At 40.6% G+C, this 24628-nt stretch overlaps 1 protein-coding gene across 1 annotated transcript in view; it reads right to left on the reverse strand.

Moving 5' to 3' along the window:
• Positions 1-5263: 5263 nt before the first annotated feature.
• The window catches only part of kkv (hyaluronan synthase-like protein kkv), a 133098-nt gene continuing 113733 nt past the window's right edge, over positions 5264-24628 (reverse strand). The window contains exons 19-24 of the mRNA XM_022850806.2: positions 22155-22315; positions 17608-17824; positions 14583-14777; positions 13453-13629; positions 10446-10608; positions 5264-7635 (exon numbers count right to left, since the gene is read on the reverse strand). Of these exons, the coding sequence (XP_022706541.1) occupies positions 7470-7635; positions 10446-10608; positions 13453-13629; positions 14583-14777; positions 17608-17824; positions 22155-22315 (1079 nt within the window). The 3' untranslated portion in view covers positions 5264-7469. The remainder of the gene's footprint in view (positions 7636-10445; positions 10609-13452; positions 13630-14582; positions 14778-17607; positions 17825-22154; positions 22316-24628) is intronic.

Raw genomic sequence — 24628 nt, forward strand, 5'->3', positions numbered from 1 at the left:
GATGTGTCTTACAATTCCGTTACATGCAGGTATTCCTGCACACAAGGAGATCAGTGACATACCCTATACACACGTGTTATTTGTGCTTGAATAGAAGTGGGTAAAGTGACCTTTTCACGAACCCAAGCACAGATCATGTATCGACCACGTTGTCCAGTTAACGGTAGGTACACCACGTGCTCCTTGTGGGACCGGATCGTTGTAGCTAATTGCTTTGATTTGACGCAATGTAATTCCGTTGGAAAAGGCAAATCGAAATATGGCAGAAGTTTAAAAAAATCGTGTGACAAAAAAAAACAGGCTATTTTTTTTTAAGGTGTAATGCGTACACATACGAATTCAGTGATCCAAAATTAATGCAATACGCGGTTAGTTAGAATAGATGCTATCCAATATTTGATAGGTTTTTTTTACTGCAGATTAGGTCCAAAAGTTACGGAAGGGCCAAATGTCGCCATTTGTATATTATTTCTCAATAAAAAGTGTCTATAGTACGTGAAAAATGAACTAATAAACAGTTAGGGGAAAAAACTGTCATCGTAAAAATGGAAATAATTTGTTTCTATCATAATCAGCGTTTAGTATGCCTGCTATACTTGTGACGCGAACTTTTTTTGGTACATAGAAGTCTTTAGGCAGCTATTTAACGTTTACAAGCCCTCAAATGTTTGTGAGAATCAAATTATTACGAGTGTAAAAGTTTGAAATGAACGTAATTATGACATATTTAGATGTTTCTACGTATTTTCGGTAGTGCGATCGACTAACAGCGCTATTTAAGCTCTGAAAGTTTTCAGTACGATGAAGTTATAGGGTGTCTTTATGTTTTTGCCCCGGGTTTCGTCATAGATATGAACCACGTTTAGCTATAAATAGTGATTCGGTTCACAAACGAGGCCAATAACCATTTTGTGTAGAACAAGCCTATTTGTGGAGTCTTTCTGTGTTTTTTCTCTGGCTTGCAATTAGCTTCACCTATACTTCTAGGACACCTATGCCATAGGACAGTACAGTAGCTTCGTCTAGTAGTTTGCCACCGTCTTAGTAGAAGACTCATTGCCACATGAGCCTCCACTCAATATGGCCTCACTAATGTAAAACTTAATGAAGTGTCTCAGGCTTCACGTCCCGTTAGGGATTGCTTCAGATGTATGGCTCACATTACAAAACGAAAAGAGTCTGCCCAATTTTGAACCTAGACCACCGGATAACTTCCTAAGTTTAATAGGTAGACACGCTACCACTGCACTATTACGGAAGTTAGCGGCATAAACATAAACTTTCTGATTATCTGCAAACGAAGTGGCAACCGAGATTTTTTACAACGCCTTTCGTGCGTACTTTAGCCTATATATTACAAACATATGTAGAAAATAAGTTAGAACACTCTCTGTGTATTCAGGAACAAAAACAGTTTAACTATATGAGGCCCACTTAAGGTGTACCTGGGACACCTACTAATACAGATTCATGTGGTATTTTACAATTAGAACTTCAGCTCATCATTTATGTTATTGACGATCCGCAGAGGGGAAGAATGTGTAATTGCTCCACTTATAGGCAGAGTCGCCTCATAGGCTGGATTTGTTTATGCTTAGAGGCTGAACGTACGGAACGGGATGACTGCTGGCAAACGGATCTCAAGCTTACTTAACTATACCCACGCTATGTTTATGAATTGCTACCATTTAAATTGTACATTGGACTATTTCGCTGAGACCTGTCTGTGGGCATTGTCTCTATGCTTAATTGAATGTCACGTAAGAACGTTCTATAGACTTAGAACGTCCAACAGCCGGATTTGCCGAACGTATTGTCACCGTGTCTGCGTGTCACCTTTGGTGCGTCGGTACTCAGTCCTCGCATATTAACATGAGCCTAATTTTTACAGCATATTATTTAGATTTATCAGCTATTTCCTGCATAGATACACTTTGTGTACAGTAGAGAAGGATAGCGATTTAAACCTCTAAAAGGGGCTGTTGCATAGCACATAATGGAGCGTTCCCATGATGGCACAGTGCTTATATGTTTACCAACTAAACTGGGGACATGTGACATGGTCTAGGCTCGAAAACTGGCATAGACACACTTTGTTAGCGTGATAAAAAAGGCCATCACCCGGCGCCAATGATGCTGGTGAAGGCAATACCAGAAATGAACCTGGAAATATCTTTAACTTTAGTTCGACACAAAATCACCAGTACAGACCAAGAAATAACACGTGACCTCAGTATGGGTGATCCCAAGAAATTAAGTATCTTGCTCTTTTTTTTTTTTTAGCAAAGCACAACCGTGTCATAAACTATCATCATACATTACGTCAGATAAAAGCCTTTATATAGACCCCACGTAAAACTATGGAAGGGCAAATTTCTTAGCAATATGCCTGAAAAGAAAACTGTGGATAGTGCTATCGTAGGAAGTACTTCTTATAAACGTTACCATTCCTGAACGGACCATAAATCCTGATTGTCTCTCAGTGGGCTGCGTTCTCTATTTCATCTAGGATGTTTTGCGGCTTCATGTTCGACTACAAGAAGACGAAGAATGAAGCACTTGTTAACAGGGATTTGTGGGAGATCCTCCGTCAAATCTAACTGATTTGTCGAATTGCTCAAGAATAACTACTATAGCTTCAAAGCTTAGGACGGTAACCGGAAGATTCCTGCCCCTTCTTACCTTCGACTACCTATTATGTAGAAGCATTCCTAGCTTCGTATTGATATTAATAATATATACGAATAAATATGCTGTTCACTCGATGGGTTTGCCCGGTCAACACACAATCATTGTGTACACAATGCGATATGGCACAGAGTGGGGTAACAATAGAAATAATCATGTGCAGATTGTATTCGTCAGCATTGAAGCTGAATAGCATTATCAAACCCCTGGCCCCATCTAGCATTATAGCTATTTATGACCCAGTTTTTGTTAGTGTGCACCGATTGGCCTGTTGCCAAAGTTATTCTATTGCTCCCACCAAATAACGACTGGATTCCCCACATGTATATGTATAACAATAAATACACGCCTATATGTGTACATTGTGTGTACATTTCTACATTGTAAAAATGACACCGAATCTATATATTAACGTTTCTGCCTTCATATACGTATAGATAACCAGCTCTGCCAATCGATGAAACAGAACGTGTTCGTTATAAATTAAATTTACTGATTACGTTTTTTCTTTTTCTAAGACGTTCCTAGCATTACTCATTTTTACAGTACAAGCTGATTTTGCTCATAATATTGGGTTAACAAGACTCTCTATTAGAAACACAATTGGTATAACAAGCTTTTCTTTCCCCGTTTTAATAAAATTATCTGTTGTTAAAAACTGTCTGTTGGAAATCTAGTAAAAGTACACAGGTATATCCTAGCTACATGTCTAGATATGTTAAAAGCTGTCACAGTAAATAACACGAGCAATACAACTCGAACTACTGTATTTCGTCTAACGAATCTAAATGATAAAACTCGGATTACCTTTGATATTAGCTGGGCTATTTCAATATTATATTAAACCCAACTATCAGTTTCAGTGAGACGGGTGCTTTGAAACGAACCCAAGTTTGCCGATGATTCACTATCGTAGATAGCTAAGCTTACTTTTACCATCTAAGGGCTACATATGTATACTGTATTGTGCTACGAAGGCCGAAATTCAGCAACGAATAGTTTCCTATCTTCAATCTATTATTCTATCAGATAAATGGTCTCCCGTGCACCCATCTTTTGTTCAACTCGAAAGAAAACCTCTAGTGGTGATTTTATCTGTCTTTTGTGCCTCAGCTGTAAATGTTATAGGATTTCATTTGTTACTGGTGCCAGAAGCAGGGCTTCGTCCTTCGAATGAATAAATAAAGGGCTTGTGAACGAACGCGTTCCCCACTCTGGCGACAGCCAACTTATACACTTCCTACCGTGCTAACTTGTCGTCATAAGTGCATATTTTGACGGCAGACCACATCGTATAGAAACATATGTACTGTTTTGGGCCACTCATTTCGAAAAAAAATTGTTCTCATGAGCGATCCAGCTATTTGCTCGAGATCATTATTTAACATTTATTCAACAACTGCTACAAATAAGGACAGCTAATGCTCCAAGACACTCGCAGACATGTTGGAAGATCAGTTTAAACGCGCGACACGTATGACGCCATACCAAAGACTATCTAAATATAAAAAAGACCCAATAGGGGCATGGTGTCGACAGTACTACAACATTTAACGGCCTTAGTATAAGAACGTGTAGTTTTTTCATCTATAGACATTAGAGGCGTATGACGTGTCACACCCCTCTTGCTTTCCTTACGTGGATCTGCCGAGCTGTTTCATTTAGTATTTGATAACCCTAATCTAAAAGCTAGAAAAGTTCGGAGGCGATAGAAAGCAAAGTGACGACCGGTTACGAAAAGTAATGTATTCCTTCGAAGACTGATTGCTCGTGCGAAGTTGAGTGCATTATTTCATTGAAGCGGGTTCGGCAAAGATCATCATCAAGCTGATTCTTGACTAGCTAATAAGGTCTATGTAGTAAAAATTCTTTCACACAAAGCTGGCCTGTTATAGAATTATCAAAGGTAAACAGTATTCAATTTAGGAGTGCGCCGACTTAAACGTTGTCCGTGCACGTAAGATAGGGACTTACACCAGGAAATACTAGAATTTCTGCGGTATTGGGCTGCACTGTCATCCAGCTGTCGATGACACCACTCGACGCTCGCCGATCAACGCCGTTAGTCCTGCTGGTTAACACGTTCAAGCTGCTTAACGCCTCTATGCTGCGTTTGACAAATTAGAAGCTGCATATGGCCAGTGTCAACTCAATATTGAGTGGGCGCATGAGCGCCAAAGGGTTCTCGATAAATCAGTTTTCAAAAGCGAGTGGGGAATCATTGGGGGGTTCGGAGCGTTCTGAAATCTCATCGGTAGTCCAAACGGCGCCGGGCCTTGTTGATAAAGAGGCCAGAATATACTGAATACAACATGCTCTGCAATCGAAATGGAAGGCGTATTAGAGGCCTGCGATAAGAAGCTTTTTTGAAGCTTTGACCTTCGCTGTTGACGCGCTGTTCAATTATATTAGCTTTGCTAATGTAAAAGCTATCTAGCATCATCTTAAACAACCGCGAACGGGGAATCTGTGTCAGCATATTTCACCTAAATAGTTCACCGTCTATATGGCTTAACGATTGTTGACTGTTATATTTTTAGGAGCTACATTACATAAAACGCAAAAAATGCCGTGGTTTTATTTAATAATACGATGGTGTTTTTTTATTATTTGAAGATGTGTACCGCTCGTAGCGAATGTAAAGGACCCCGTATTTGTGAACACGTGTGTACATGTACATCTGTAATTTTACGTTTGGATCCTGCTGATTTTTTCCCCGAAAATCTTGACCAACATATCGCAGCATATCTAAGCGCTACCTTAAACGAGTGGCTTAAAAATCTTTCCTATGTACTTCAGTCCTTGATCGTAATGCGACTACAATAGTAGGGAACAGGGTAAGCCCTGCTAACACTGAAATGTTTATTCACGTCATACCCTTATGGTTGAATTTGGCACGGTAGAAAAAGCCCGAAAACGCCAAATCAATTATGTGCGCACGATACTAATTCATCTGCGGTACGTTTTTAAATAAACAAATTCTACCCTTTGTTCACAGTTGTGTATACATCTGGTGTATTTGCGTCAATCATAGTTGTCTGTTTTTTTGCCGTTTTTCAAAATGTTGATTTACCGAACAGTTTAGAAAATGTCATTTGTAGAAAACAGACGGCTATTTCGTATGCTAGAGTGTTGTTTTCCTTTGAAAAACGTCAGAAATAGGCAATATCACACGAGGTAAGGGCGCGCTAGAATCAGTTTGTACTTGTAGTATATAACCATATCGATGCGGATTCACTATAGTATGCGCCGTATTATAATAATTAATGACTATTGTAAGATTTACTGATTATTCAGCCAATAAACCAGCATACTACGTTCGAATAATCTTCATCTTACAGCTTCAGCACTTCATCGTTGTATGGACGTCAGTATGTGTGGTACATCCTTTTCCTATTTCATCGTAATTCCTAATGTGTTTGTAAACGCTTTTTTTGTAATGCAGGGTTATTTCCTATAGAAAAAAACAAACAGAAAGAATATCACAACATGTTCTCCACGCATGTATTCTACATCACAATGACACTCTTTTTCCTATCTATTATTTTCTACAGGGCTTTAAACTCTTAACTTGTTGGACGCCGTACGACTGCCATTCAACCGTCTACATCCGTCTTTATACTACATAACACAGAAGCCGTGTTGCTGATTGTGGCTATTGGTTCAGTCTTGGTATTACCTAACTACAATATACGAAGCTTAAATTAAATTCAGTTATTTTGCCCAGTGGGTAAAGATGGCTTTCTGATAACGCACGTCGAGTTGAAAGTATACCCAGTCGACATAAATGATTGTGCTGGACACATGGAGTACCAACACTCAGCGTGTGTTTCTTGTTGTCCAATTATTATCGCAAAAATGACAATCAAAATAATAGTTTCACAATTAAATAACTTAATTAGATGGCGTAAGTTGAAAGGGCAATAATATAATAGAATTGATAATAGCTTACACCCTCGATGATTTGCTTGGCTTAGCTGTGTGGCCTCGTGATCTCTTTTCTGTAATCCGAACTTCCTATAGGCGATTTTCATTGTTTTGGTTCAGATAGCGCTATGTTACAGCTTTGTTTGTGCTGTTGTAAGCCAACTAACTTATTTGTATAACTTAGCTGTTTTATTTCAAACACTAGCTCGTCAAAATACAATTATATAATTAATGCAAGCTTGCCGAAAATCGTCTATACTACGTTGTATCCTACCCAAGTAACAACCGCATGAGTCTCATGTACCCGGAAGCACGAAGTCATTTTAAATAGAAGTGCCACAAAAACCAGGATCATCGCTATAGTTTATAGGTTTATTCAGAACAGTCCTATATTCCTTGTAAGGGTACATCCGTTTTTTTCGACTTTGTCAACTCATTTGACGACTATTTTGCTCCTCAATGCTCTTTCGTTCTCGGATCATCTTAAATTTTCATTACTAGCTTATTTATTATTTTGGGAGATAAGCCAATATGTGGTTGTGCCGTTTGAGATAAGATAGTGAGAACAGATTTGGATCTTTTCCGCTGATAGAGGCAAAGCTTTCCTTGAGAATCCGTCCATTCCTAGAAATGGACATAAATGTAGCTTTTGCTTCCCGATGGGTGGGGATCGCCGTTTCTCCATCTATTTGCTAGTTTATAAGGCACAAGAGTGCTGGTTCAAGCTAATGTTAGCACGTTTGTGCCTAACCAACGTTAGCGTTGGCTACACTCGAAGAAAAAGAATGGGGAAAAATATGGCATCGCTGTCTGTTATTTGGCGACGGTATCTCCAAACGTTCTGACCAATCGTCCTACACTTTTCCATCGTTCACGTCGCCGTAGAGACTTTCCCGTCTCCGGCTGCCTCCACCGGCACTGTTTGATTCGCCGTAAATATGCATTCCCAACTCATCTTCGCCAATCTCGTAAGCGTGGTTCATCCGTTCCCCAAACAGGTTCTCGGCCTTCTCGCGATACCTAGAAAAGGTACAAGGTCACAGGAGCCGAAAATACAACCGGACAGAACACAGGAGAAACGTTAGACACATAGTATTTCCAACTGTTTAACGTTTCAAACGATCTGACATCGATACCGATCTCCAGTAGATTACAAAGTTAACGTACCTTTTACATAGTGGCAGTATAAAACGAGTTGTACAGGATAGTAAAATATAGGTCACTGCCCTTGTACAAGGAAAGGCCAGCTAGCTGCTATTTAAATGGGAATAATAGACTAAAGCCACTGGTCTTCACAAGCGGGCTATCAGTGGCGGGTCATTTCGTATATCCGCTTAGGTCGTCGAGGAAAAGAGTGCCACTATTCAGGCATAGGCAGCCGCCCGCACGGCCGTAGCCTTTTACAAATTATGATTAAAATAAGGACATGCGGGTCATAATAAAGCTAGATAATCGCTATTCGGATTATCCGAAAAACCTATTTTAGCCAATTCAACAATGAATCCTGTTCGTTTGCATTGTATCTCGTTCAACTATATAATTATTTTGTCTATATTTTATTCACTAGTACCAGAATTCGAGTTTGTGGTTCGTTTATTTTTGCCCTTATCGTGTCCACATTATTATATAATTAGCAAATCTCGATTCGAATAGTTCGACGTGCAAGGCCAAGTCTGCCCTTCTATGCTCTAAAATGTCCTCGGCAAAATCGCTCTTTCGACGTTAGCCTCCACTGTACCATCCAACCGTCGACGCAGAAGCCTAAAACACATTTCACGAAATTGTTGAGACAAGCCGTCCACGCATCTTTAACCGATATGCTATTTTTCGATCGACATCACTCTTGCGTGCAAGGTACACAAACTGAGTTTCCAGCTGCAATCTTCGAAGCTCTCCTCGTTCCCTTGATCTCTTGCTGCTTCGACGTGTTCTTTAGTTGTAGTGGAGCCGTAGGCAACCACTAGCCTTCGCTGTCACTTCATCCAGTTCCCCGAACGAGAACGGGGCTCTCACCACGACCGCGTCAAGTAATTAGAAATAATTTATTTGTTCCAGATGAGTTTAACCGAGATGAAGTGAATAGACAAAGATAAAAGAGTAGCGCCTAGATGTCGTGTCCTAGCGGGCCTCAATCACGACTCACCGATATAGCAGCTTAAGTAAACGAATGGCTGCCTAACTGGATTTTTAGAAATGCTTATGTAGTCATGCCAAGAGGTATCCAGCATAATGTGGTTTTCACGCGTTGTATGTGTAGCAAACAGTGTTTCGTCGGTTCTTGTGAGCCATTTGGCTAAATGTAATAATGCAGATTGAATAGGTCCACGTTCGAAAAGCGCTTAAAATTTGTATTCCTGGTTCCAATTAGTTTATGAAAAAACCAATACCCGGATAAACACCTCTAGCAAAAGCGGCGATAATATTTCTAATTTGATGGAAATGTGTTAGTATATTCTAATAATATAATATTAGGCCTGTATAGCGTCTAAGTATAGTTCAACGCGTAAAACCTGTAAGCCACAACTGATCGCTAAGGAGGCGCGTCTGTCATAATTTAAGGTACAGTTGTGTATCCATTTGGATATTTGCTTGTGAGTAGAAATCTTTTTGACTAGACAACAAGTTCCAGTTCATCATTCAACTATGTCGGTTCTTTACAGCCTGCACCAAGTTTTTGCCACCCTTCTTCTCTTCTTCCCCTTGTGCGTAGGGTCGTATTTCACGTGATCACTTGATCCGGAGATCCGCTCCTTCTTCAGTAGCCCTTTGTTGCATTGTCAGCGTTGTGCCACTTGTATGTAACGTGCAAAAAAATATGTCAGTACGTTTACTTGCCTGAGAGTTCACGTATTCTCGTGCTGTGGCCAAGTGTATGGCCTATCGGATCTGCAGGCTTCGGCTGCGTGGTGTATGGCCGTATTTGTTTTTGACAAATGTTATTTTGCTGTCCTTTACCTCTTCTTCTTCTTCGTTTGCTAAACGCTAAACGTTGCCTATTCGTTAATCGTTGCATGTCAACTCAAAACGGTCTAAGTAATAACAGCAAAACTTTCTATCCAACGCTCAGAGTCTACTGTGTCTATCTTCCGTTTTAAAGCATAGCGTTTGAAGACAGGGCCAGCTAATTCTTCTCATCGCTAAGTAGCGTATCGATTTTTTTTCTAATCATCTTGCTACAAGTCGGTGACAGATAAGGCGTTCCGCGGGGTTCAGCAGTACGCGACTAGCGTGTAGGTAGCACCGTAATCTGCAACCTGTGCGCCTCATAGAAGCTTAAATCTTAGCTCGGTTGCTGAATACCCTTTGTGAGAGCGTAAATAAAGAACGATTTGAGAGTTGGGCAGAACATGTCGCATCATTGCATACACGACGCCTACAGAGACAAACGATGAGGAGGCGAGCTGCATCAACGCCAAGCTTGAGCCCCAGGGTTCAACCAGCAGTCAGCATAAAGAAGATTGTACTAGACGTTGCAGACACAGTAGTCAAATGGAAGTATAAAAAATCCCCGTCGATTTATTTATGTTTAATAAGACTCATCTGTTTTCCGAGAAGAATTCGATCTACATTCTAGGTGTTTCGTTCTGGAGAACTTGTTGGATCTTATGTTAACTTACTTGTGCACGACATCAAAAGCCTGTTATCTAAATACCTGTAAAGGGGAACATGCAAATCTTGTAATGCCTCGCTACCTTGCTTCATTGGGATTCACTATTCATTTGAACATAGTAGCTTAGCAAACAGGAAAAATAAAAATCAATCATACCTAAACCGCAAGAATAGAGTTTTTTTTATGAAGTAATGCTGTTAAATTTGTTAAAAAAGCTTACCGTGCTCCACCGCGAGAGCTGGGAGCATAGGTGTTGTTAGCTCCTAGCGTCTCCATTTTCGAACGATTGTTCGCCTGTAGCACAGTATTTTTACGTACCTCGAGAGCCCGCAACGTATCACGATTGCGGCTTATACGTCGCAAATTATTGAGGACCGGTGCGCCTAAACGCATAAACAGATACTCCATTAACACAGTGCCGTTTTCAAACTTAATAAAAAACGCACAACTACAGCATTAGCTAAACACAGGTAAAAAAAATTACAAATTCATTTAAATAAAAAAAAAATCGATTCTTTTTTTGTCTATCCTCCATCTGATGTGCTTCAATTTAACGCCTGCTAGACAATTGTTAGGAGTAGCAGAGACCTTGCTTGTTCATCGCTTCGATAGGACTATGGTTATTCTAATATTTCCAATTTTGCAATTGTTGTCTTTAGCCATTCCCGGTTTTATTAATATCTGGCTGGAGCAGCGGTAGGAGCGAGATGACGGCGATATATATCGACTCTTTTATCTTCGCGTCGAATCTAGCACTGACTCTGCTGCTTATCGACATTCAGCTCAGCGTTTAGTCGCTAGGCGTCGGGGGGTGAAGACATGACATATAATAGTGTAGCTTGTGTCTCACCGTCGATTTTTTTCTTCCTTTGAAACTGTTGTTTAATTTAGGACAGCTGTTGTCCTTGTTGTGTCTAGTGTCTTCTCTTGTAGTCCCAAGATACTGGGTGTACCTTTAGTAGCTTCTTGGCGTTGCAGTTTTTAGAAAGTCGCTTTATTAAATTTCTCTCGTGCATCGATTCTATAGAAATTAGCAGCATGCCAAGTTATTTATACGTTCTTAGAATAAGTATCGGCACAAAGCGCAACCATTGAACAATATAAAAAGCTAACAGTACCAATGTGTACGATTGCGTATGGTGTCGACGTAGCCCACAGTTTACTTTAGTTACCATGTTCCAAGAAGCAACGAAAGGTTAAATGAAAATAGTAATAATAATTCGCTCGGTATATCCGCCTGATGTATATACGTTGAATAGCAGACGCTTTTCGAATACGATTTCCACAGAGAGCAGACTACAGTCCCGTTGGCGATTACGCCAGGATCGGAAATCCAACGTGAAGTTCTTCCTTTTCTGCCTTGTTCAGACATCGTTCTGCCGGCCGTTTTCGGCTTTATTGTTCGCTCATCAAGAAAAGTTATCCCCTCCATTTGTTTTCTCACCAGGGACCGTGGCTCCCTCTGTCAGGTGCTTGATTTTTTCGGCTTTTGAACGGTGTGCAATATCAGCACACGCTACGGTGAACGCTAGCGTCGAGCTTAAGTTAGCCTGGCCGGTCCCTGTATAGTCGTTTGAGGAGCCAAACCAACACAAGCTGATTTTCACACCAAATAAGAAGGTAGATTTCCACTATTTCTGCAATGGATGAATCAAACGAACAATAATTGCAATAGAGTATTGAAGTAAGCACGCTTCATTCTTCGATCCAAAACCGCTGAAGTGGACGGCTGCATATGGAGCTGCGGGATCGAAACTGGGAACAATTGGCTTTGTTTCGTAGTTTTGCCAACAAATCAGGCCGAAAAAGCCGAAAGGAGTGCAATGAAGGACTAGAGACTTAAAAAAAAAAAAAAAAAAGAATCAAACTTAGCCTATATTTAATTGGCAAAATGACACAATGACTGATTCGTGGCGCGAGCGTATTGAATATGGCCAGGTGTTGTAGTACCTGTCACGTTTCTCCAATCAGTGTTTTGAATCAACAAGATTTATACATACGATGCATCGCCGATTTGGATCAGCTCTGAAAATTGTTTAATTTTCTAACTTATATCATAGTCGAACATACACGCGATCAGAACAGCAAATCTCTATCTGAAACCCATCTTTAAGCAGAGTACCTGCGAATGATACCGCATCCTTTTGCTCAAAGGAGCCAGCTCCGTTTTTCGTGGAGGGGGGCAAGTATGATCTTTCTCAGACGAGCAGTGTCACGCTGAATAGAGAATCACAGAGGTATAAGTGCGTTGTCGCTGCGACTCGCTAGACCAAGGTGTCCAGTGTTTTTTGCCGCCAGCTTTTTGCCAGTCTGCTGCGGGCTTTTATTCCGGTGTCATGGCACCGGACCAAATCTACTCTTATCGTGCGATGCTAATAGCGCCGGAATAGCAAGTTTTCAAGCTATTCTTTCTCCTGTAGAGGACAGTGCTTCTTCAGTTGAGGTGGTATCGACAAAGTGCCTATGAGAAAGATAATAATGTTCGACATCGTTGACTGGTGACAAATGCCGCTACTATCGACATATTGTTACTTCTTTGCGGAGTTGGTGTGGATCGAGCCGGTTTCGTAAAGCCAGCGTAGCAGAAGACCGCTGTTAGGGGCCGCCCTTACGTAAAGCGACGAAGGCAACTGCAAACCGGTGAGCTTCTTGATGATTCAGGTGACCGTCTCTACCGAGGGGCATTTGGCTGTGCCGCTACGTCCCCTGTTGTAACGTATTGTGTTAAGTTGAACAAAAAACAGCTATGAACAGCACTTTCCGTACAAATTTGCTTTGCCCTATTTTCATGCTTCGGCTATGACGTTGGAAACGCAGAGTAGGAAGCACAACATCGTAGCGTAGATTGATTAATGGATAGAAAATCAGAGAACAGGGCTTCTTTTTGCCGCGCATGCACCGCAAACGGATACCTCCCTGGTCCCATGTTTCATATTTGAAAGAAGAAATCGATTTATTTCATATATGTGTACGATCTCATTGTGCCAGTACCTATGACTGCATCCTTGTGAAACATCTAAGGCCGACTGAAATGCTGACGTCATCATAATGAAAATATAAAAAATCGTAATATATGCGTGCGTTTATGATTTTTTTTTTACAGCTAAGCGACATTTTTAGGGAAAATGTAAAATACGATAAAATTGGATGACTAGGATAAAAGACGCAAAACAAAAATCAGATTGGACAGAGAATATGAGGTATACAAACGTGAATCAGCTACTCACCGATGCTGCCATTATCGTGTTGTTCAGCGGAAATGTTCATGAAACGCTTTTTGAATGCAACATCAAGAGTACCCGTTTTCGTAAATTGGTTACGACGCTTTTCAAGGTTTTGTATTGTTTTCCGTCGCTCTAGACGATCGCTCGCGTTTTTGTACTCATCACTGTCGTCGTCGATCCCTAAAACGCGAAACATATAAATTAAAAAATAAAGCTGGATTGGTGTCCGAAAAATATCCAGCCTAGCAGCACTACAGACTAATGAGAATCGGGGTAGCCTTCGTGTGTGTTCAATAGATCATTGCGATCAATCATTGGAGAGAACGAGACGGCCGATACGACTTTAAGGAGATAAAAATCAGGACGATTTAGCCAATAGTTATTTATCTGCGCGTAGTCTACTAATGCCGGACGTTCGTAAATACTCAACATTGAGTGTTATCGTATGAAACCGATGAGGTTTATTTCGAGACGGCTCAGTCGTTCCAATCGAATCGAGCAATAAACACTCCGTGTAGTTCACTAAAGTAGCGACTTTCCCCAAAGGCTAGGTGTGGATATGGAAAAAGTCCTAAGCAAAGATAGGCCATTCGGATCGATTCGTACCCATCAATCACCTTCCCGGAAGCACATGCTTACGCTTCTACAATCCGACGGACATGCTCTAGTATTAAGGAGTGAATCTTTCGGACTTGAAGGATTCGTTGTCGAAAGATGCCTATCTAAGATGCCACACCGTGTGTAAGCTGCCATGTCACTTACGGATGAATTTTTACGAAAACGTAAAGTTGTCAATATTATAAAACATTGTTTAATATGAGCACATTGAAGTACGTGAGCATGTGAAGTAACTGTATTTTTTGATGCAAAATAAATTTTGATTTATTATTTTGAGAAGTGCAATTTTAACCTTGTTTAAATTGTAGAAACTAGCAATTGTAGCGAAGCTAAAACTAACGAAAAAAGAAAGTAATAAAATATTGATACTAATTAAGTCTTGATTGGCTAAGCTTGGAGAATCGTTGCTCCCCTAATAAAACTATCGTAACAAACATACCTCGACCAATTTCTATTATTGATAATTGCGTCCGCTTCATGAAGGCGTGAGTGACTCGGTGCTGATTGATACTGACCTTTGAGCGCCTGTAACTGTCGGGCAATCTGAATCGCGTTCTTGTCGATGAAGGCATCATCGGATATGTCCACTTTCTGGGAACAACTCAACTCGATAGAAGCAAGCATGTGAGACAATGTTTCGAAACGGTGGAAACACATGCCGAGAAACTGAACAAGCGTGATGAATCCGAAGAAGATAACGAATATCAAACCTGGATATATAGAAAGAACCCCATTCATTAGCGTTTATAACCGCTTAGAGATGTAGAGGATTCAACTGCAGAATATCACACATCCATTCACCAGACGCACCATCTTTGCTCGGAATAGCTTGCCAAAGTGAAAGCTTTATCTGACTCAATCGTTACTTAGTTCAAGAGCTTTTCTCCTTTATTAACGTAAATCTTAAGTTGCCTCGTCTGACATGATCTACGTACGTACGTACATATATACGTACATACGAAAATACACACATATTTAGGAGCTCAAAAAGATTGCCCCTTATTGACTCAAATAGGACTATAGACTCAAATAAGCACTATCACTAATATTGCCCCTATAGACTCAAATAAGCAAGGGTAAACAAACTACATTATAAGTGCTATGGTCGCTGTTTATCTTTCTTGCACAAATCTGACCTCCAAAAAACCTTTCAGATGCCATACAATAACTCTTTCCATTTAGTATTATATTTGCATCTATATCCCCCGGTACTGTCTTAAGGCATTACTTCAGGTCTGGCAATCGAGATCGGCTCTTTAAACGATACAATATATATGTATACATATTGTAATGATAGTACCGGGGGTAACCGTTTATTTTATTATCTCTATTGATACAAGGGAAGCATATATAATACTAGATGGAAAGGGTTATTGTATGGCACTTGAAAGGTTTTTCGGAGGTCAAATTTGTGCGAGGGAGAGATATATACATGTCCATTCAAATCAGCCCGAACTTTCGACGAGTGCATTACGTTCCAAACGTCATTGATTATCGAAACTAGCGCGTTTCTCGCTATTTCGCCTTTATGCCGCTGGTGGGCCTGTCAGCATCCGACGTTTTCCACTATATAGTATTATGCCCATAATATATCGTGTCCAACTTATAGAAGTAGCCACCCACTTGATCTTTATACGCCCATCGTTATCATCAAGTGTCGCTCCGTTCCCTCGTTACTTCAACTTCTATAACCATCACTACGATCTACTATTTCCTTTACAAACGCCGCCAAGCCGCACGGGGCGCAAGACGACCAAGAGAGGGCCTGACTAGTGGCCACGCAGCCCTTACCACTTCCACCACCGTATCACGGATGAGGTCCGGTTATGGGCCGCAATTTTTTACAGACTGCTTCCCGAATTTTCTAAGACCAACCTCATCATTAGTCGTCCAGCCGACAATGTCAGCTACAACGTCACGGTTCCCCTATTACAACCACTACCGTGGTTGTTACCACAGCTACGATTACATTTGAAACGGTCGATTTGTCGCTTGTACTTTACGTTACTGCCCACAGTTCTCTCGTCTATTCTCTGCTTCATTTCTTCGTGGGATCCGGACTCGCGTATGGTCTCCTTTGTCACTCAAACCCCTTCTGACCTCCTGCTGTTGCACCGCTACCCCTGACGCTGGCGTGGCTATTCGCTCGTAATAAAGTGGAAAGTCGACATTCGAAAGGTCGCTATCGATCCTGTGTCCAGCGGCTATCCAATATGCACAGCCGCCCTCCCTAGAGGCTGCAGCATTGAAGCAACTGGCGACGAACGAAACTCAGTCAGATGAATAGATCTGAGCTGCCCATCCGTTGGCTGTGCTCGTGGTTGAGTGTTTACAGAAAGCGAATTGGTAAGCGGTTGCCTGCATGTTGACATTTTCTGCGCGAGAAGCCTTTTGCCGAACGTTTTACACGGCTGATGACGTCGACTATGGTAACATTTGCCTAAACTGGGATGATTATCTGTTGCCGCCATGATCTCGTCATCATTGAAGCCTTTGCTGCCTTACTCGTCACCTATCGTCGGCAAAGGCATTACTACCTTGTACTGACAGGTCCTGTTGGCAGGAAGCTTATGTGCTCACATTATTTTAGGGGCATTCCGGCAGAGCTTTGTCCGTGCGACAACACTGCTACCCTCGCATAGCAGTGACAGAGTCGAGGCTATCGTGTGATGATGGAGGAGGTGAAGCTGCTCCTCGGCAGCTCGCACGGGAAAAAGAAGACCAAAAACCCCAATTGTTGATCGAATTAACTACAATTCCGCGTGTACAAAGGGGAGCTGCTGTTACCTCACCTTCATAGATATGGTGTTGCTACAAGAGGCTCTTGCACTAGCAGTACGCCATAGCTTGTATAATTTACTGATAAATGCACAAAAGGGAATCGTGTGACAAAAGTAAGGTTACTGGGGGGAAGGAGAACGTGGGCTACCCCTGATGTTCTGATACAATCGTAGCGAGTGCAACAAACGAAAGATTAGCTGGAAACCAGGACTTCCATTTGTTATCTATGGTTCGTTGATCAGGGACTGCTGCGTATGCCTTGAAGTGGGTCTGTCCAGTAGAAAAGTTATTGAACAGGCCTTGCCGCCTACGAGTTGAAGTATCGCTGGACAACAAAATGTCACACTAAATAGCTGTTGGCAACTCGACATGTACTAAAATGCCAGGTACGTTGTGCGTTGGAAATATAGCCTTTTTCTACTATAACAGGTCTATATATACTTCTGTCAATGGCAACCTTTTTACGTATATTAACTGACGCTGTTTCTTCTGACATTCAAACCTCATTTCTTCCTTAAGTATAATTCAATACAACTTTTCGCCACATGCGTCTTATGCCATGTGCGCAATGGGGTATCTCATAGATTTATCTCAGTGCTTTTAACCGTTTGCCGGCAATTGGTATTGAGATTTAATTGTAATGATGACAGCAGCTAAACACTAATCCGGACCACTTTAGAAATTTAGGTAGTCAGTGACACTCAGAAATTTTGCAGCCTTTTTGTTTATCTGCAAACGTAGACCATGTTATCGACATACCGATAGGTTCAAGTTGGAGGTACTCCTTTTCGATGATGACTTGGGAGGTGTCGGGAATAAACGTGATGTTTGTTTTTACCCCAAGCGGCCAATTAATATGCAGCTGTTTCTTATTCAGCTGGAGCAAGAAAACGATCAGGATGAAGAGTGCGTTGAACATGATAAATGCGAATACGACCTTGTTTCGTAGATCTTTCAGGTCGCGAGCAACACGGGCCTGTTAAATGAAAAAGTTATTAAAAGTCAAATAAACAGTATATATTGTTATATACTTTTTGTTGTATTGCTGGATCAAAGTATACAGAACGGTTCTCCAGCGTAGACTTCGCCGGAGATTTCCTCAAGGTATTGGAGTTGCATTTTACTTATTGAGCAAACTAAACTTCTTCAAAAATTAAGATAGTCACGAAGAAACACACGAAGAAAAAAACGATAGATAGAAAACAACGATACAAAGAAAATTTTCCTTAGTAAACGGCCAAAAGGCTGCCGATACCATCAGCTCTTTCGAATCAGAGATGGCAAACCGCACGAGGATTTAGCAACTGGAAATGGCTTATTAATTTCAAATATAATATTCCGAAGTTAAAGAATATATTCCACTGGATTGTTCGGGTTTGACAAGCTACTTTCTAGATAAAGGATACTTGTTAGATGAAGCTAGATCTCGTTGTTATAGAATAGGCGGCTCTACAGGTTTACTTAATTGTGACAGTAATCTTTAATAATCGTCAAAGAGATTAGCGTCACAGATTCAAGTCTCTTTCCACACGACTAAAGCTATGCACTTTATGTTCAAGGTAGAATTTTATGAGAAGGACAACGGCTCAATAGGGCAAAGGAATCGCTCTCAACCGGGAAAAACATCTTATTGTAACTGTGTACGTTGCTTGTATTGATTTCTTCCAATTTGGCTGGTGCTACCAAACTGTAGCTATCTGAAGCAAGAACTCTCTCTAGCCATGGTTTGTTGTACGAAAGCGGAGGTCTCGAGATAATCTCTTCTTTTACCTTCATTTACTTGTCGGTCATTCCGGTTATCTCTACACAGGAGCAAAGAAAATTGTTTGCTTTATGCTATAGTTCTTCGGTTGCGTACACCTATTGTTTAGCTTTATCAGCCTATCATTCACAGAGATTTGTCACAAACGATTCCTCGATGTTTTTTTTCTCTACTCTTGAATGATACTACTCTACAATGATAATTTTTATGGTTGATTTCAATAAAATTGAGGACAATTCTTATCAGTGACATATCAATAATTTCCCAAGCGCTCGAACATACCAAGTTTTCGTTGTGCCGTTAGAACCGCAAAAAACGTACTTTCAGTTCGATAACGAACTACGAGGAGTACGAAGGACCATAATACAAAAACTCAAAATGGTAAAAAGCCACCACGACGAGTAACAGTCTCGTAAAAACCAAACTTATCTCGACAATATAATTGCTAATAGATGTTCCTTTCTCTCTAATAGCCGGTAATTTCTGCGTCAAAAATCTACGTGCATCAAAAATGTCGTTTACGCCATTTTTGTGAAGTTTTATTTCTTTAAATTTAAACTTCGTCAAAGATCTTTCGGTTAGGTTTGTAAACTTTCCTTTGGATTTCAGAAGCTGCATGAGAACTGGTAAAGGAGTTCTGTTCACTTTCGTTCATTGGGTTCGTCTAGCGCGAAAAAGATCAGAGAACGTCTGATCCTTACATTACCAAAATTTCAAAAAGGACGTATTATTTTTCACTACGATGAGTTTGTTGTTTGTTTGAAACGAACTGGCTTCCGTCTTATACCAGGAGTAGTGATTGAGCATATGCTTGTTATGACGCACAGGCCTCTATAGGTTTCCTTAATTTAAACCCTCGTTATCCGGTATATGTATTTATGCCAATGAAACCATAAACATTTCGCAGTAAGCAGCGGCCTGCTAAGGACTCGCACTTTTTTTTTTTCATTGTGATTCGCTGCTAATTGACTGAATCGTGTCGAATAGGAAAACGACTCGGCAGAGGAAGGCAGCTAGGCGATAACCTCGACAGCTCCATCAATATTAATCGAAAGATGTCTCACTCTAATTATTTAAATAGAAAATAGGAAAATATGCAACTTTGGCTCTTTAATAAGTATTCGATGACGTGAACCCGCTGAATTAACCGTTGACTAGTATATTATGTTTTTGCAAAAACATCTGAAGTGCAAGACTGACGTTTTGCAGCGCAAAGTCTGGTCATAAAGCATTTCGCCACTCTTACTTTATACCACGCTGTGGTAGAACCTTTGATGAAGACTCAAGCGACTTGGCCCGCTCTGTCCTTGTCAGTGTTATGAATGTTGGCACTCTATGTAGGCTCATCGTCATATTGAAAATTGGCAAAAACCATAGAAAACACCAATTACCATAGCTAAAACGGAAATTATTTTTTGCAGCAAATAGACGCGTCTAGACGGAGTTTATTTACGTAATAAGTTCACGCTGCAATCCACGGAGGAAGAAACAGCTCTTAACGGTATTAATGCAATGTAAGTCCAAACGGAGCTGTCTATCATTTGAAAATTTTTTTCATACTCGTTCAGTTCCGAGTATTTCGTCATGGTGACGTTGCTCACTAAATTTAAAGGCAGAGAAGGCAGTCCAGGTACCAAGGTGAGGAGCATACACCCAGTTTGTTCCTAGCTGACGGCATGCCATATGAAGCAATACCTAACGGCGGTATCAAACGTAAAAGTTCACAGCATTTGCTAGTCCATGAATAGTCGTTTTCTTATGTTTTAGTCAGGTAGGTATTTTCCTGCAATAGAATCATCTCCTTTCCTAAATAGACAACGGAATCGATATCGAACCGGTATGCTCGTTTATTGCTTTAACAAAAAGTGCCCCTCTCAGGTCTTCCATGAAGAGTCCGGTGTATGATGCTCAGGAAGAACCGTTGTCATTGGCCAACGCACTTCGGATAACAGGTATTACCTGCTAACTTTCGTTTATACTAAATATCATTAGAACTATAGCTTTTATGAGATTTATCGAGGCATCAGCTGATTTTACGATTCTAGCCGCTTATTTACGTTTTCTCTAGCACTTCTTAGCTCGAATTGGCCCATTCTGCTTTTTCTTTATTTGATAATAATGTGCCCTTTTCGGGAGCTCCGAATTCTCGTACAATTACGTCGGCCGCTCTCGTTATAGCTAAAGCCTAGAAGAGGCCTCAGACCCTACCGCTGAAGACGGGAATACGAGAAAAACCTCACTTTCAGATATATTGAAAATAGATTAACGTCCTGCGTCGATGGGCGGTTTGAGCCAACACACAAAGACATAACTACGAAACACTAAGAAGGTCAAGAAGAATGCCCCATAAGGACGAAGAGGCGGTTAGCTGTAAAGCTAATCTCATCTATTTCGTTATACAAATCTATCCAACGAGCGATACGAATGAGCCAGGTGTAAGGGCATGGTCTAGGTGCACTAAAGGAATGATAGATGTGTGCTGATGCTCGGGAGTGGAGCAAATAAACAGGAAACGAAGTGGAATCAGCTGATCCGGACAGAGAACACTTAATAAGATTTTAGTGCTATGATATTTTCCATTGTTCACTTTTGTCAACTCCAACAATAACACCCACTGTTACTAAGTTTTAATTCGTTATTTCATGAAACACTTTTGATCATTATTATTGTTATTGAGAAGACTTTCGGCAGAAACAAACCTTAACTTACGCGTTGGCAAAAAAAATCATGAAGAAGCAACAGAACCGAATAACGGGACCTATGTTATAAATGAATATAAAATGTGCAAGCCGTCAGAATTTCGTACTAGCTGTGATCAGCACCACAATGAACAATTGACATCATTGTGTGACACAAAAAAAACTTCTCAGCATGACAAGAATACAATATCTGTGACGCACCCTCTAAGATTTCACAAAGAACACAGATGTTGACAATGCCAAATGCGCGGCATCTGCATTCGAGGAGTTGACATACAATGCGTAAAAACACTATAATTTAATGATATGTATATATATGTGTGTGTAGGATATGTTGCCTGTAACCAATTTTCTGTTAGCTATAACAGGCCGAGCCAAGGAAGGTCCAAGGTCCTGTCTTCTGTTCATGTATCTTAACCAGACTACATCGGTGGAGAAGGATGCTCTAGGCGTACGTGACATGACACGCATTCTACATGTTGATTTAAATTGAAGCAGCGGACTGCGAAAGAGCATTCTAAGGATGACGTACTAGCTCTCACGACTGTGACTCACTGTGCATCTTCCGTTGGAATATTGGCTACATCCAACGTCTAAATAGATGTGGTTTAAAAAACTTACTCGTGACAATTTGCAAGAAAGATAGACATTAAATAACATATCTTTGTTACATAAACATTGTGTTTAGACACGAGACCGCTTGAAATTGGAGACAAATTTTCTGCCAATTCGGTGTCTTGCTAATGTTGTTGTTCGAAAGCGGTTACGAAGCAGCTACGCGCTATATGCGCTCGAGTAAATACGGATAATATATTCAGTAAAGAAAAGCAAATGTTGTGAATCACCTGTTGTTCTTTGTTTTCATCGATAGGGAATAAGTATTTGGATATCATATCCTTCCAGAACTGGATCTCAGCCGGTGACAGGAACTCGACCTCACCATGTTTGAGGTCTTTATCTTCAACCCAGTATGGGTTCAGCATATCATCACGTTTTGGGCGGCTTTCTGTAATCAGAAATACAAAAAAAATGTGACCACACAGCATAAATAGGTCTATTTTATTAAGGCTTGCTTATCATTAGTTTACATATTATTTTAGTCCTATTTCATGCGTAGCCCTTAGCAAGAACATTCGAGCGTGTCAAGTCTTGTACGATATTCGAATTGCGTTCATACCAATACAACCAACCTCGAATTTAGAAATATTTTAGGCATATAGATTATAAATATTTATCTACGAAATCGGTCATCAACCAGAGCTTTGATGCGGCCTAAGTTCGTCGACTGAATAAATTGTTATTTTTACCACACATGATAGCCATCACAGGTAATAAATGTAAAAAAATAACCTGAGACTAACCAGATACAACAGAACGCAGCCTTTCGGCTGTCTCGCGTAGAAGGCCAATTGTCTATTGTAAACAAGGATCTTCTAGGTCGTTTAATTTAGTACTGCCTCACCTAACTTACGTAGTTCGCCCTAGCAGCGTCCTGGAACGTAATCAGCTGCCCATGCAGAATAAAAAATTAGCGATGTGCCCGGCCGCCGCATGTCCTTCCTTCTCCGTCCTAATCTAACATTCTCGAGACCTTTGTCACCCATATGCAAAGGTTCGTAAAATTATTTTTCTCATTCTCATAATTTTGAGTCGGAGCTCAAGAGTAATCCAAAAAAATAGGAAAGAATCTTCGAATCAGAGGGTCAAAGAGCATAAGAAACGTTTCCTAGCGGCTTCATTTAGGGTGTCCCACACTTTTCAATAACTGCAAGTTCTTCGTTAGCTCTTAATCAACCATCGACTGCAGGCGCCTCAAAAGCCAATCCCTAAAGCCTCGGCAAGGTTTTTCCTGATACTCACCAGAATTAAGATTTTTGGAATGTGGGACTTTGATTAAGCTTTAGAGAGGCTTTGGCGGCAACTTCCATCACACGGGCAGACAATCACATTCAGAACAAATAGCATTAGATTACGATGCGCGCAATCGTTCTGTCACCGAAACTTTTCACCAAAATAACGCCCTTTCCTAATCGTCTCCCCCAGGGGCTAATACCGGTTGGTGAGCTTGAACAGGAGTTAGGAAGTCGTTCTAAGGGGATCACAAAACATCTACCTTAACCGCCTCCCCTTCCAGAGATTAATAGCGTCGTAGGATTGAACGCCTCTTAAATTATGTGCGAAGAAGAAAGCAAAAGATCTAAACAAGAAGAGGCAGTAAAAAAGGATATCAGCAAGGCTCCAGAGGATAGCAGAATCGTCAAAATCGCAAATTGAAACGAGGATAATCCCTTTGCTCCCTATTACAGAGAGCCATTTATAAAAAAAAAAAAAAAAAAGCTGAAACTTCTATTGAGGAAGAACTTCGTTCGAATTGTTACCAGCGCCCCCAATGGCCTCATAAGAATATAAAATGGTCATAATGATCTTGGGAAGTTGAGATCAATAAACTTCAATTCGATTTAAATACGGTCCCAGTTACAAAGAAGGAATGAATACTCGACAAAACCTAGGATTATACCACAGTTGTAGGTAAGAAGAAGCATTTACGTCCGTTATCAGCAGTCTACTTATGAAGCCGCCAGTAGGCTTTCTTAAGCTGAGGGTAAAAACAAGCTGCGTATAAGAATTGCCGTTCTCAAGAGTGCGGTTCGTAGTTTCTCTGAAAAACTGGTCGGCTTGGGAGTGATTTAATACTACATTGCAGTGAAAAACTATTTATAGAAGTCTGCTAGATAGATATTTGACATGGTCAATTGTTCGAACTGAGAAAATTTACTTAAATTTCATGGAGGCATTGCTGACGATCTTCATTGGCTGACAAAAGTGTGCTTCAGAGATACAATCATACATATTATGTACGGTAATATAAATACTTTCAAAACAACGATGCCACTACATTCACATTCAGCGACGACTTAATGACAATTAAACGTTACCTTACTCCGTTTTCCTTTTTTTTCTCTGCATTTGCAAGTTTGAACTTATCCATTCTGATCTACCAAAATCAAGCTTTCAACCGCATGCACTACAGTATTTGATCCTATCATCATAACTCAAGTTATAGCAGATTGCATACTTCGTGTGTTTAATCTGGTACTACTATGCATATTCCAAAAAAGCTCCCCACTTACTAGCCTCAATGCCAGAGGTGCCTCTTCAGATCTCCTTCTTTATGGGTCCCAGGCACAATTACTACAATTTGCGATAACAAAAATAGATCTTTACAAAAAATTTATCTTTGAAGAATAATTTAATATCTGACGCAAATTTACAAACTGGATTCTACAGCGAACCTACAGCGAAGGAAGAATCAAGGGGG

The sequence above is a fragment of the Varroa jacobsoni genome, unplaced genomic scaffold, assembly GCF_002532875.2.
Source record: "Varroa jacobsoni isolate VJ856 unplaced genomic scaffold, vjacob_1.0 scaffold_1489, whole genome shotgun sequence".
Lineage (NCBI taxonomy): Eukaryota > Metazoa > Arthropoda > Arachnida > Mesostigmata > Varroidae > Varroa > Varroa jacobsoni.